The sequence below is a fragment of the Heteronotia binoei genome, chromosome 13 (genome assembly GCF_032191835.1).
Source record: "Heteronotia binoei isolate CCM8104 ecotype False Entrance Well chromosome 13, APGP_CSIRO_Hbin_v1, whole genome shotgun sequence".
Lineage (NCBI taxonomy): Eukaryota > Metazoa > Chordata > Lepidosauria > Squamata > Gekkonidae > Heteronotia > Heteronotia binoei.
In genome coordinates, this window is record NC_083235.1 from 31363867 (window position 1) to 31375966 (window position 12100).

Genomic DNA, 12100 nt, shown 5'->3' on the forward strand with positions numbered 1-12100 from the left:
GATAGACACCCAGAATATGATATCTCCTGTGCTTGTATTGACTATGTCAAAATGAAATTCAGAGTGGTGTAATGGCTAGGGTTGCCAGTCTGCAGGTGGGGTCTGGAGTTCTCCTGGAATTAAAACTGCACTCCTGAGGAAATGGCAGCTTCCCCTTAGAGGAAATGGCAGCTTCAAGCTCTATGGTATGCCATAGATTCTAGTGTGGTGTAGTGGCTGAGAGTGTTGGACTAGTATCTTGGAGATCTGGGTTCAAATCCCCACTGTAGCACAGAAGCTTGCTAGGTGACCTTGGGTCAGTCATCCTCTTCCAGCCTAACCTACCTCACAGGGTTATTGTGAGGAAAAAGTGGAGGAGAGAGCAATGACATAAGCCATTTTGGGTCACCACAGGGGAGAAAAGCAGGGTACAAATGAATTAAATATAAATAAATAAAAACCTCCCTCTCCTAATTCATCCTCCACAAGCACCCCCCTCCCAAAATATCCATTAGTTTGCCAATCCAATCCTAAGCACTATTCTCACATGGCAGAAGTCTAACTTTTTGTTCAAAGATGGTTTGGGCCTGTTGGTTTCTCTCAGGGAGGCCTACCTCACAGGGAGGTTGTGAGGAAAAAATAGAGCAAGCTTCATACATGCTGCCAAGAGCTTCTTAATAAAAAACAATTTTATAGCCTAAATAAATTAAGGACATTGTCTTATTTCCCCTCTTCTTTCCCAAGACATGAAAGGGGACTAGGAGCCTCTTTCTTGAGCCCTCAGCCAGCTCTGAGCCAGAGGTGTCACCTTGGATGGGGCCTATGAGGTGATTTCATTGGGGCCCCAATAGCCTGACTGGGTTTTCATCTAGATAAGGTAAAGAGTGTTTATTTGAAAAAGAACAATGTTTTCAAATTGTAGGAAATATTCCATCATTTGATGCTACATCTCTCTTGAATTTTGGCTGTTTTAAGTGAGGATTTGTGGAGAGGAAATCCTATCTCCCCAATACTGGCCCCTACTTTCTCCCCTCTTGATCCACCTAATCCCTCAGTTTTCTCCTTTCCTTCTCCCTTCTCCACCCAATCACCCATTTCCCTCCCCTTCCCCAGCCCACCAGACTGCCTGTCCCCTCCCCCAAATCCCAACTTGCCCAGTCAACTGGTTTCCCCACCATCTCATGTGTTCTGACCTGTTTTGCCCCTATTTTTGCATAGTTTTGTTCATTAAGTGTCTGCATTTGTGCAGATGTCATCACAAATTACTGGGGGGAGGGATTTCAAGCCCTGTGTATATATATTTAATAATTTTATCCCCCCCCCCACATACCTAGAGATTATGGTACATTTTCAGAAACATATCAACAAGAACCATTTTTGATCTACACAGGAAGTCAATTCCTTGTTATTTGATATATCATATATCAATATACAGAACTCTATGTCATGCTGTGCCAGCACTTCACAATTTTGAAGCTATTATTGATGCCACTTTTATATTGGAACCAACCTTGAGTGACAAGATCAGTGTGTGTATCAAAATACACTTTCTGCTCACCAAAGACAACCTAGAGGTCATTGTGGGCCCTGAGAATGCAGGCATTGCCCATCAGCATGCCCTGAGGTGGGACAGATCCCAGGACCCAAGAGGTCTGTCAGAGACTACAGCTACTGGTGGGTGGAAAGGGAAGTGCAAACACAGGGCCTGGAGATAGGCAGAGGTAATAATACTGGGAAATACATCAATACCTGCCTGCTTTAAGGAGCTGGTTCTGCTCCTAACAGTAGGGGGGAATGGCATAGCATAGTACATGGGGCCAGCTGCGATTGGTGGTACACCCCGCAAACTTGGTAGTGCAAGGAGATCGCTGTGCACTTATTCTGACCATGAACAAACCCAGAGTTGCTCCACTCCAACCATTTCACTTGACCTGATAGTGCTGCAGGTACCTTGCGGATGATGCCTTCTACAGGGGGGCCCCTCCATTGCTCATGGCGCACAGGCAAAGTTATGGCAAGACCAAAATCACTGATGACGCAAGTCCTGTCCTCCTGAACCAGCACATTCTGGCTGCTCAGGTCTCGGTGTGCCACCCCGGGTTTATACAGACCTGGTACCAAATGGGAGGGCAATAAGTTAATTGAAATCAACAGCCTCCCCTAGGCTTGCCATCCACTCACTTGCCCACTGATGCTACTACACTGCAGTGAGAGAAACTGGGGGATTGTCTCCAAACCCGGAAGTGACTAGTGGTGACACTTTAGGAATTGCCCCAAATCTCTATGGTCTTTACCATGGAGATCTAGGGGATTTCCAGAGTGTTACTCTGAAGTGACATCACTTCCAGGTTTGGAGGTAATTCCTCCCCCGCTTTTTTTTCCTTGCTGTGATGATCAGCCCACCAGGCTATCCTAGCCCTCCCCACCAACCTTAAAGTTATGACCAGTGTAAACAGATCAGTGGGATGAGGAAAGAGCAAATACAGACTGGAAAGATACAGCAGCCATAGAGCAAGCCAAGATGAACCCTGAAAGGTTACTGAGCTCAGCAGTGCCATCAAAGGACATCACATCACACATTGCATCCTTCTGTAAGTTGGTGACAGTGCAGAGGAAAGCAGCTGGTGAGCTGATAGCACTATGGTTGCTGCTGAAGGGTGCAAGCTAAGAGTCTCTGAAGTCATGATAGAATGGCTCAGGCTTGACTTTGCTGGCACATAGTCACCAGTGGACTTCTAGGGCAGAGGCCTGCCTGTAAGAAAATGTTACTCAGTGTCCCATTCGCATGCAGGAGTGGCAGCACTCCAGGTGGGCACAGTTGGGGTATTCCCATCTTTACACAGCACCCACTACCACTGGGTAAAGATCATGGGAAGGCTCAAGAACAGACAGGGCATATAGGCAGATGGGGATAGAGGTGGGCTGCAAGGAAAGCATGAGCTGGGTTCCAGAAGGTGGTCAGAGGAGAGGAGGGGTCCCCTGGGCACTCTCTGCCCTGCTCTCCCCTCCCCTGGAACTGGCCCTGCTCAGCATCTCCACTTTAGAAGATCTTTGTTAGCAGCGCAGCAGGAAAACAGTACTTAAGATCTCGGAGAGCTGCTGCCCTTCAGAGCTGATGATAGTGTGTGATATCTCCAGGTTGGAGAAGATGGCAGCTTTAGAGAAGAGGCTCTATGGCAGGGGTGGCCAAACTTGCTTAATGTGAGAGCCACATAGAATAAACATCAGTTGTTTGAGAGCCACAAGACATGAACATCAGAAGTTTTAAAGCCACAAGGTAGGAAGGGAGGGGTGGAAAGAAAGCAACTTTCACTTTAAATGCATTCTCCAAGCCACTGACTGGAGAATGAAATCATTTAAAGAGACAAATGCCTTCTCCAAGCCGGCCAACGGGATGGTGGGGGCTTCAAGAGCCACACAATATGTGCGAAAGATCCACATGTGGCTCCTGAGTTTGGCCATCCCTGCTCTATGGTATGCCACAGATTCTAGGTGAAATTCCTCTCTCTTGCCACCAGAGGCACTACTTCCAAATCTCCAGGAATTTCCCAGGCAGGAAATGGTAGTGCTTGTTCAAGTGCATAAAGGGGACACTTAAATGGGTAAACATAGTCTAGTAGAGACTGTGGGAAAAGAGGCATCCATAGACCCACTCGTGACGTACCTTCCTTCCATTGCTGCCCATGTAAGAAAGCAAGGCCTTTGGCGAGGGATGATCCTAGCCGGAGAGCAACATCCCAGGAGCAAACATGCTGAGTGAGGAAATGCCGCAAGGACCCCTGGAAAGAGAATTCAGCTACTAGACTTAAACGCTTCTTGACATTTTGCTTCCTCTGTGCAAAATTTATTTTGTGTCTGTATTTGCCCACTCTGGCTTGGGAAATCCTTGGAGATTTGGGGGGTGGAGCCTCGGGAGGGCATGGTTTGATGAAGAGAGGGAGCAAAATACAATGCCATACAGCCCACCCTTCAAAGCAGCCATTTTCTCTAGGGGAATAATAAAAATTTCACGCAAAGCATGTAAATATGTGTTTTTAGTGAAGTAAAACAAAAACAAAACTAAGGAACACTGAACATTCTTGAAATTTTTCCCACAATGTCTCTCAATAGTCACAAAGAATGATAGCCTCTTCAAATAGGACTTAATGAAGACGTGGGTGAAGTCTTCAAATTCTTAGTGTTCTACTTGTGATGGTACAAAGAGAATAAGGAATTGCTTTTATAGCACCTTAATTTATGGTAGTTTTAAAATTTTATGTAACTGCTTTTTAAATGTATTTATTAACTGTATTTTATAATTGTTTTATATAATATCATGGTATATACCATGTCCTGTTAGCCGCCCTGAGCCTGCTTCGGTGGGGAGGGCGGGATATAAATAAAATTTATTATTATTATTTTAAAGGACTCCTCACAGTTTCAATAGTTCTTCCTCAGCCTCTTTATCCCAACGTTACACGGAGCCACAGCTCTCCTCCTTACAACATGGATCCGCGCATGCTCTAATTTGCACAATGGTTGCCGGTAGCAAAGAATTAGAGCATGCATGGATCCATGTTGTAACGAGTAGAGCTGTGGCTCCATGTAACGTCGGGAGAAAGAGGCTGAGGAAGAACTATTGAAACCGTGAGGAGTCCTTTTAAAAGCGATTCCTTATTCTCTCTGTATTATCACGAGTAGAACACTAAGAATTTAAAGTCTTCACCCATGTCTTCATTAAGTCCTATTTGAAGAGGCTATCATTCTTTGTGACTGTTGAGAGACTTTATGGGAAAAATTTCAAGAATGTTCAGTGTTCCTTAGTTTTGTTTTTGTTTTACTTCACTAAAAATCCCTATTTACACGCTTTGCGTGAAAGTTTTATTGCTTCTGGTGGTTATCTTGTATTGCTTATCTTCACACTGGCTCCAGTTGTATTAACTATTTTCTCCAGGGGAACTGACTTCTGTTGTCTGGAGATCAGTTGTAATTCCAGGAGATCTTCAGGCCCCACCGGACAGTTGGCAACTTGTGTGTGTGTTAAATAGTGCAGTGGACCAGGAACATGCTTTATTAATAAACTACACACTAAGGCGAAATGGCTGGGCCAAGACCCCACATAAACATGCAAATGAAACACCCCCTGGAGTCCCATACCAAAGTTTGGAGGTCAAGTTTCGTGCCAAGACCGCTCATTGGCTTCTGTTCAGAGTTCAAATCTACCAAGTGTTTTAGGCATTCCCACAGTTACTCAGATGCATGCAAAAGCTGCCGTGAAACATTAAATTCATTACACAACAGTTTGTGTATAGGATTTTGTGTCACTCATGTAAAGCTTCACCTGAAGTTAGGTTTGCCAACTCTATATTGTGAAATTCCTGGAGATTAGGGGCGTGGGGTGGAGCCTGGGGAGGACAGGGTTTGGGGAGGGGAAGGACCACATACAAGTACAATGCTATAGAGTCAACCCTTCAAAATAGCTGTTTCCTCCATGGAAACTGATCTGGAGATTAGTTGTAATACCGGGAGAGCTCCAGACCATACCTGGAGGCTAGCAACCCTGCCTGCAGTGGTACAGTCCACACAGGTTTCCCCCCCTCATCTGTGAGAACAAGTTCTTAGCTGGGACTGCAGTCCCTTGACTGTTTTCCTCTAGATGACTCGCCTTTGCCCTGTGATTGTCTCTAGGGATCTTGCCAACATTCCTCCAGATACTTCCCACTTCTCAGGAACACTTCTGCTCTGGCCTGGGTACTTTAAGCAAATCACAGTTTGCCTATTACCCCATTCTATCTGATGACGTGTGCATGCACATGAAAGCATATACCCAGAATTAAACTTTGTTGGTCTTAAAGGTGCCACTGGGCTCATACTTTGTATTACTGCATCCTAAGTCCATTGAAGTCCTTCTGAGTTTAGGAAGGTGTTACTCTTTTTTTAAGATTGCACTGTTTGTTCTTTTCTTTTTTTTTCCTTCTGGTCCTGGAATGTGTTCTGCAAAATGTGTAATATAGGAAGTGGACTAAATCATGCATACTAAGCAAATTCACAGGATATATTTTCTGCTTGAGCGATGCAAGTTTTCAAAGATATCTGGGTGTTCGTATATGGCACTGGGAAATAGGAAGGAAACTGAACTTGGTTAGTGGAATTTAGGAGTCTGGGTTGGGGAACAGTATCGAAGGAGCTGATCCTGAAAGCCTTTTATCAGCTACAGCTACTTTACAGATTTTCTTCACAGTCTTAAAGGCTGGGAGCTTGCTGGTCACACAAACACAGACACAGAATCACACATGAGCAGTCAAGAAGCCAGTGATGTTGAATTTTCCATGTGATTAACACATGGAATTCACTGCCACAGGAGGTGGCGGCTACAAGCATAGACAGCTTCAAGAGGGGATTGGATAAATATGTGGAACAGAACATCAGTGGCTATTAAGCCACTATACCTTGTGGCTATTAAGCCACAAGGTATAGATGGAACACTATGTCTGGGGCAGTGATGCTCTGTATTCTTGATGCTTGAGGGGGGGCAACAGTGGGAGGGCATCTAGTGTCCTGGCCCTACTAATAGACCTCCTGATATCACCTGTTGTTGTTTTTTTTTTTGCTGACACAGAGTGTTGCACTGGGTGGGCCATGGGCCTGATCCAACATGGCTTCTCTTATGTTCTTTAATTTTGTGTCTAGGGATTCCACATTCCTTGCTTGCCTGGAGGAATTGTGGGCATGTAAGATATACATACACCTGATACCACATACAACTGACAATGTTGTGAAATCAGACACACACAAACAAACAATATTTCATCTGCCACATGTGCACATAATCAATTTGTGTATGACCGGAGTCATTTCAGTGCTTCCAGCACACAGCACTCACCAATGGGTACAGGGTCAACACCAGGAGACCACCTTGTTCTTTGTCTGGCCCACCACACCCAGCAGCCACAAGACGTACCACATTGTCATGGCTCATCAGTGGGAGGCTGTGTACAGCCCACTCAGAGGCAAACTCCCGGTAGCAAGGAGGAGGAAAGGTCTTAATGGCTACAGGATGCTGTCCGAATGTCCCCTGCCATACCTTAGAGCACTGCCCCTCATGAAGAACCTGTCAGGACAAAGAGGAAAACGTAATTTACCTCAGCTTTTGTACTTAGGCAATGCACTTCCTTTATTCTCAATTGCACCATGTAAGTGGGGCAGAAAGCAGACGAGAGACATTTAGAAACTGAATATGGTCCTACCCAGATAGCCCAGGGAAGCCTGATCTCAGCAGATCTCAGAAGCTAAGCACAGCTGACCCTGGCAAGTACCTGGATGGGAGACCTCCAAGGAAAACCAGGGCCAGAATGCAAAGACAGGCAATATCAAGCCATCTCTCTGAAACATCCAAACCCCACTAGGGGTTTCCAGAAGTCAACCATTATTTCTGGGCAGACACACGCACACACACAACCAAAACAATGATCACCCTGAATATGTATTCCATCTTGTGGAGACCACTGAAGTTAGTCACAGATAACAGTCCAATTTAAGCTTCATATATGAAACCATTTGGAGAACTAGTTTAACATTAAGGACTCCTCCCTCAGAACAGTGTACAGGAAATCGTAGTTGTGCATACCTCACTTGCCCACAGAAGTAAGATTTGCAGACCATCTTCACCCAAGGCTTAAACTGGATTTTTCCTGTATTGGTTTGTATCATGAATGTGGAATATGCATCAGGTGTTCCCAACACGGTGCCTGTGGGTGCTGCAGTGTCTGCTGACACATTTCCTGGTGCTCTCTAAGAGTTTTTTAGTGGGTAAGGCCAGGTTATCCTTTTATTCAGCAAGGCTTCAGAATGGCCACTGGAAATTTGATCAGCTGTGCAGCTTTTTACAGATGTTGCTTTGGCAAAAACTGCAGCAACCACAGCACAAGGACTTTTTCTATGGTAAGCTGCAGCAGCCATTTTGTGGCTTGCTCTGCTTCCTGTGGAAGCCATTTTGCAGCTGTGTCAGAATTCCAAAGGTGACCACAGGTTCAGCAAGCTGTAGACCCCTGTTCTATTAGAAAAAGAAGAAGTTGGTTTTATACCCACCCTTCACTACCCAAAGGAGTCTTGGAGTGGATTACAATCACCTTTCCTTCCTCTTCCCACAACAGACACCCTATGAGGTAAGTGGGGCTGAGAGAGCTCTGAGAGAACTGCAACTGAACCAAGATCACCCAGCTGGCTGTATGTGGAGAGTGTATGGTTCCCATTCTGGGTTCCCCCAATTTCACAGCTTCCAACCCACCAGCATGGAGATGGCCAGAGGGGGAAGCACAGCTTCCAAAGAGCTCCATCATCACCCAACTTGCCCAGTGCAATGACATCACCTAGAAGTGATTTCATCACACCAGGCATGTTGCATGGAGGATGCTCTAGTATTTGGGTAAAAAACTAGCTGCCATAGAGTTTTTACCCAAATCCTAGATTGCCCCTGGGCAACATGCCTGGCACAATGACATCACTTCCGGATGACATCACTGTGCCACGCACTACGTGCGCATGGAAAAAGTCCCCACCAGCAGCCAGGGTAAGACCTGGCAGTCCTAGGAGGAGGTGTGGGGAATCACACCCGGTTCTCCAGATTAGAGTCAGCCACCACTATACCAACTGACACAAAACATTGTGCAAGTTTTCAAGCTCACCAGAACTCTTCATCAGGCTGGATTGTACCATTTTTTTAAAAAGACAGAAGGGTGGAAAGCAGATATTTCAGGCCTTGATGTTAACTCCTGATGTTGCACAAATCCTGTGTGTCAAACTGCCAACATAAAACTACTATCTAGCAAGGAACCACTTGCCACATCTGGAAAAGTGGGCTCTAGTCCGGAAAAGCTCATGGTGTCATAAAATGTTGCTAGTTTTGAGGTTGCCAAGGGATTCCTGTTTATTTTTGCTGTTACAGACTAGCACCTGACTCCTCTTGAAATGCAAATTTCTTTTCATTCACTGCAACTGCATTTTGGTTCTGAACCTAACAGTACAATCCTAAGAGGAGTTATGAGATCCTTCTAAGCCCAGTGAATTTACAAGGGTCTGGACTGCACACTCAATAGGGTTGCCACCTCTCTGAAATGTCCAAACCCCACTTTGTCCAGGTTGGGCGTGGAGACCTGCCAAAATTACAACTCAGCTCCAGACTACAGAGAATAATGCCCTTGGAGAAACTGACAGCTTCTGGGGGTGTCCTCTCCTCCCCAGATCGTACCCTCCCTAAGCTCCACCCCCAGATCTCCAGGACTTTCCCAACCTGAAGCTGGCAAGCCTACTCAATACAGATTGAGAACTGCAAAGTAGGTGGTGTGAAGTTTTTGGGTGCAAATGTGGATCAAGTTTGAATGTGAGTCATGTAGCCTCTCAGGGCTTGTTTTGAGCAGGAGTACACAGGAATGCACTTCCAGCTGGCTTGGTGTCGGAGGTGTGGCCTAATATGCAACTGAGTTCCTGCTGGGCTTTCTCTACAAAAAAGCCCTGTGTGAAGCAATGGTGATGTCAGGGGTGTGGCCTAATATGCAAATGAGTTCCTATTGGACTTTTTCTATAAAGAAAAAAAAGCCCTGTGACCTCTCCAAGGATGGTGTCAGAAGTGCCATTTAGGTGGAACTTAGGGCAACATTAGTTGAGATCTTGGAGTGAAATTTATGCTTCCCAGGGACTCAGGCCCAAGTGCTGGCAAGCAAGAGAACGGGGATGTTGCTCCTCTGGGAAGGCAGTGGATTGAGACTGACTCTTTGGAATCATGATTCCATTAAGATGGAGGATTCAGAACAGAGATGCAACTGTCCCTTCTCTGATCCACAGCAAGAATACCAAGCATCTGACCTACATAGCTCCCATTACACATATACATCTTACAGTTTTATCAACATTTGAACTCATGGCATATATATGACAGTTGCATACGGACTTGTTTTTAGATATTTGGAGATCTGTTATAGAAACTTATGTATAGATATGCCATCACTGTTATATTTGTGCCCCCTCCTTTTTTTGGGGGGGGGGTGGATGGGAGAGAGAGTCCTGACATGAGGGAAAGGATGTGATACCTTATGGAACTGGAGATCCAGGAGCTCTTGCTTGGGCAATTTCCTCTCGCTGTATCTCTCCGATCCTGTGGTGATATTAGTGAGTTCCCCAGTTTCTTGTGGCCTCATTGGCAAAGCAGGGCCTTTCCACAGTCTGAGAACTACTAGAAGAGGGGGGGAAATGAGATTTGCCCTTCTATGTTCCATGGTCATCCAAGTTCTTTATTCTGCCTAGGTCATGCAAATGTTCATGGCTTTGCCTAATTTACTCAGATTCGGCTTCTCCTGAAGGAAGAAGAGACATGCTCAGCAATGAACCTCCACCCTTTATCCATTAGAAATCCTACTCAGACACACACCCGCTTCCAGTATCTCAGATTTCATCCTGCACTGCTTACAAAACCTGAGCTACATTTGAAGCAACAGGGACTAGAAACTTGCTGCTTAAACCCCCCCACCCAAAAAAAACTAATATTGAATTCTGCTCCTGGTATCAATTTGTGAATATGCACAACTCGACCTTAGGTTGCATTTAGTACCAGTGATCCTGTTCTGCCCTTGAGGCTTGTAGGTGCCAGAGGAATGTACTTGCTTCTTGAAAACAAAGTGATATCTCTGTGTGGGCAGCAGGAGTTTGTTCATGAGAAAATGAAAGTATGCCTATGTATATTCGATAATGGTTCTGTGTGTAATGCTAGGAGTACAACATAAGTCCCTGAAAGAATCTTGGGACACACAGGAGGAGCATGTGTGTGCATCTCACACACACACATACACCCGATCTTCCCATTGTGGGGCTAAGCCTTATTATTGTATGCTAAAGCTCATCTTGACGGCACAGTACCTAGAAATGCAAAGAAGCCAAGGAAGAACAGAGCAGAGCAGACTGAGATGATCCAGATGATCCCAGTGGAACTTTGCATGGAGTCAGCTACAAAGACAAAAACAGAGGTCAAAGAAGCCATACCAAGATGGGAGAACCAGCATTCCACATTTTGGGGCAGGGGAATGGTGGTGGGGGGGAATAATCTCTCTTAATCTATTTCCCACCAAGCAACTGTGTACACTTCCAAGCTTCTTGGCTCTAAGCCAAGGCAACCCATCCCATCATCCACTCCTCCACATCTCCAGATGCGTATCTGTCTCCTCTTTGCCCACCCTTGGCATCAGTCTCTCTCCCATCCTTACAGGGCTTTTCCTCTGATGTTTTAATTAAAATTAAAGCTGGGGAGAGGACATCTCCCTCCCCCTATAAAGCTACCCACCCTTTCTCATCTCCTGCAGCCAACATTCCAATAGCCTCCCATCACTGACGTTTGAAGGCCACTGCCACACCGTGGCACTGCAGCGCTCCAAGTGGGCGGAAGCCATTATAGCTCATAAAAGTGGTGGATTCTGTAGCCAATAGAATTTCACTCCTTTAGGATTAAAGGAAACAAATGGCTTTTTGGTGGCGGCAGCATGCACTTCAAAGAGCTATGTCCGTATCCACTTTCTCCACCCCACACAAAATTCTATTAACCTTTAATCTGTCTCAGCTATCTTCTCTCAGAGGGGAATAGCTTTCACGAGGCGTAGGGTATGGATAAAACATAGGGTCTATGTTCAAATGCCCACTCGGCCATAAAGCTTGGGCCAGTCATTATTTCTTAGTCTAGCCAACCTCACAGGGATGTTTGGAAAGATTCACACACGGACCACAGCCGTAATGGATGGTGTTGTGAGGATAAAATGGGACAGAGGAGAAAATGATATCCGTTGTCCTGAATTCCTTGAAGAAAGAGTGAGATTTTTTTAAAAAGGACGGATAGATAGATCAGAAGCAGGTTGTTGTAGTGGGGAATGCAATCGTTCTGGCTCACTGTTGCCTCTGTATGCCAACATCTGGTACCAGGGTGAAATTCTAGCAGGAGTTCCTTTGCATATTACGCCACACACCCTTGATGTAGCCAATCCTCCAAGAGCTTACCAAAAAAAGTAAGCTCTTGGAAGATTGGCTACATCAGGGGTATGTGGCCTAATATGCAAAGGAGCTCCTGCTAGAATTCCACCCCTGTCTGGTAGTAAAGAAGGGCAGT

The 12100-nt window shown here is 45.5% G+C and overlaps 1 protein-coding gene across 4 annotated transcripts in view; it reads right to left on the minus strand.

The window, feature by feature from the left end:
• The window catches only part of AMHR2 (anti-Mullerian hormone receptor type 2), a 35002-nt gene that overhangs the window by 14916 nt on the left and 7986 nt on the right, over window positions 1–12100 (minus strand). The window contains exons 3-7 of one of the 4 annotated variants that reach the window (XM_060252357.1): window positions 10867–10953; window positions 10044–10183; window positions 6842–7069; window positions 3644–3758; window positions 1930–2090 (exon numbers count right to left, since the gene is read on the minus strand). In XM_060252357.1, coding sequence (XP_060108340.1) covers window positions 1930–2090; window positions 3644–3758; window positions 6842–7069; window positions 10044–10183; window positions 10867–10953 — 731 coding nt within the window. Of the gene's footprint in view, window positions 1–1929; window positions 2091–3643; window positions 3759–6841; window positions 7070–10043; window positions 10187–10866; window positions 10954–12100 lie in introns of all 4 variants that reach the window. The other 3 variants (XM_060252356.1, XM_060252358.1, XM_060252359.1) reach the window with 3 other exon arrangements.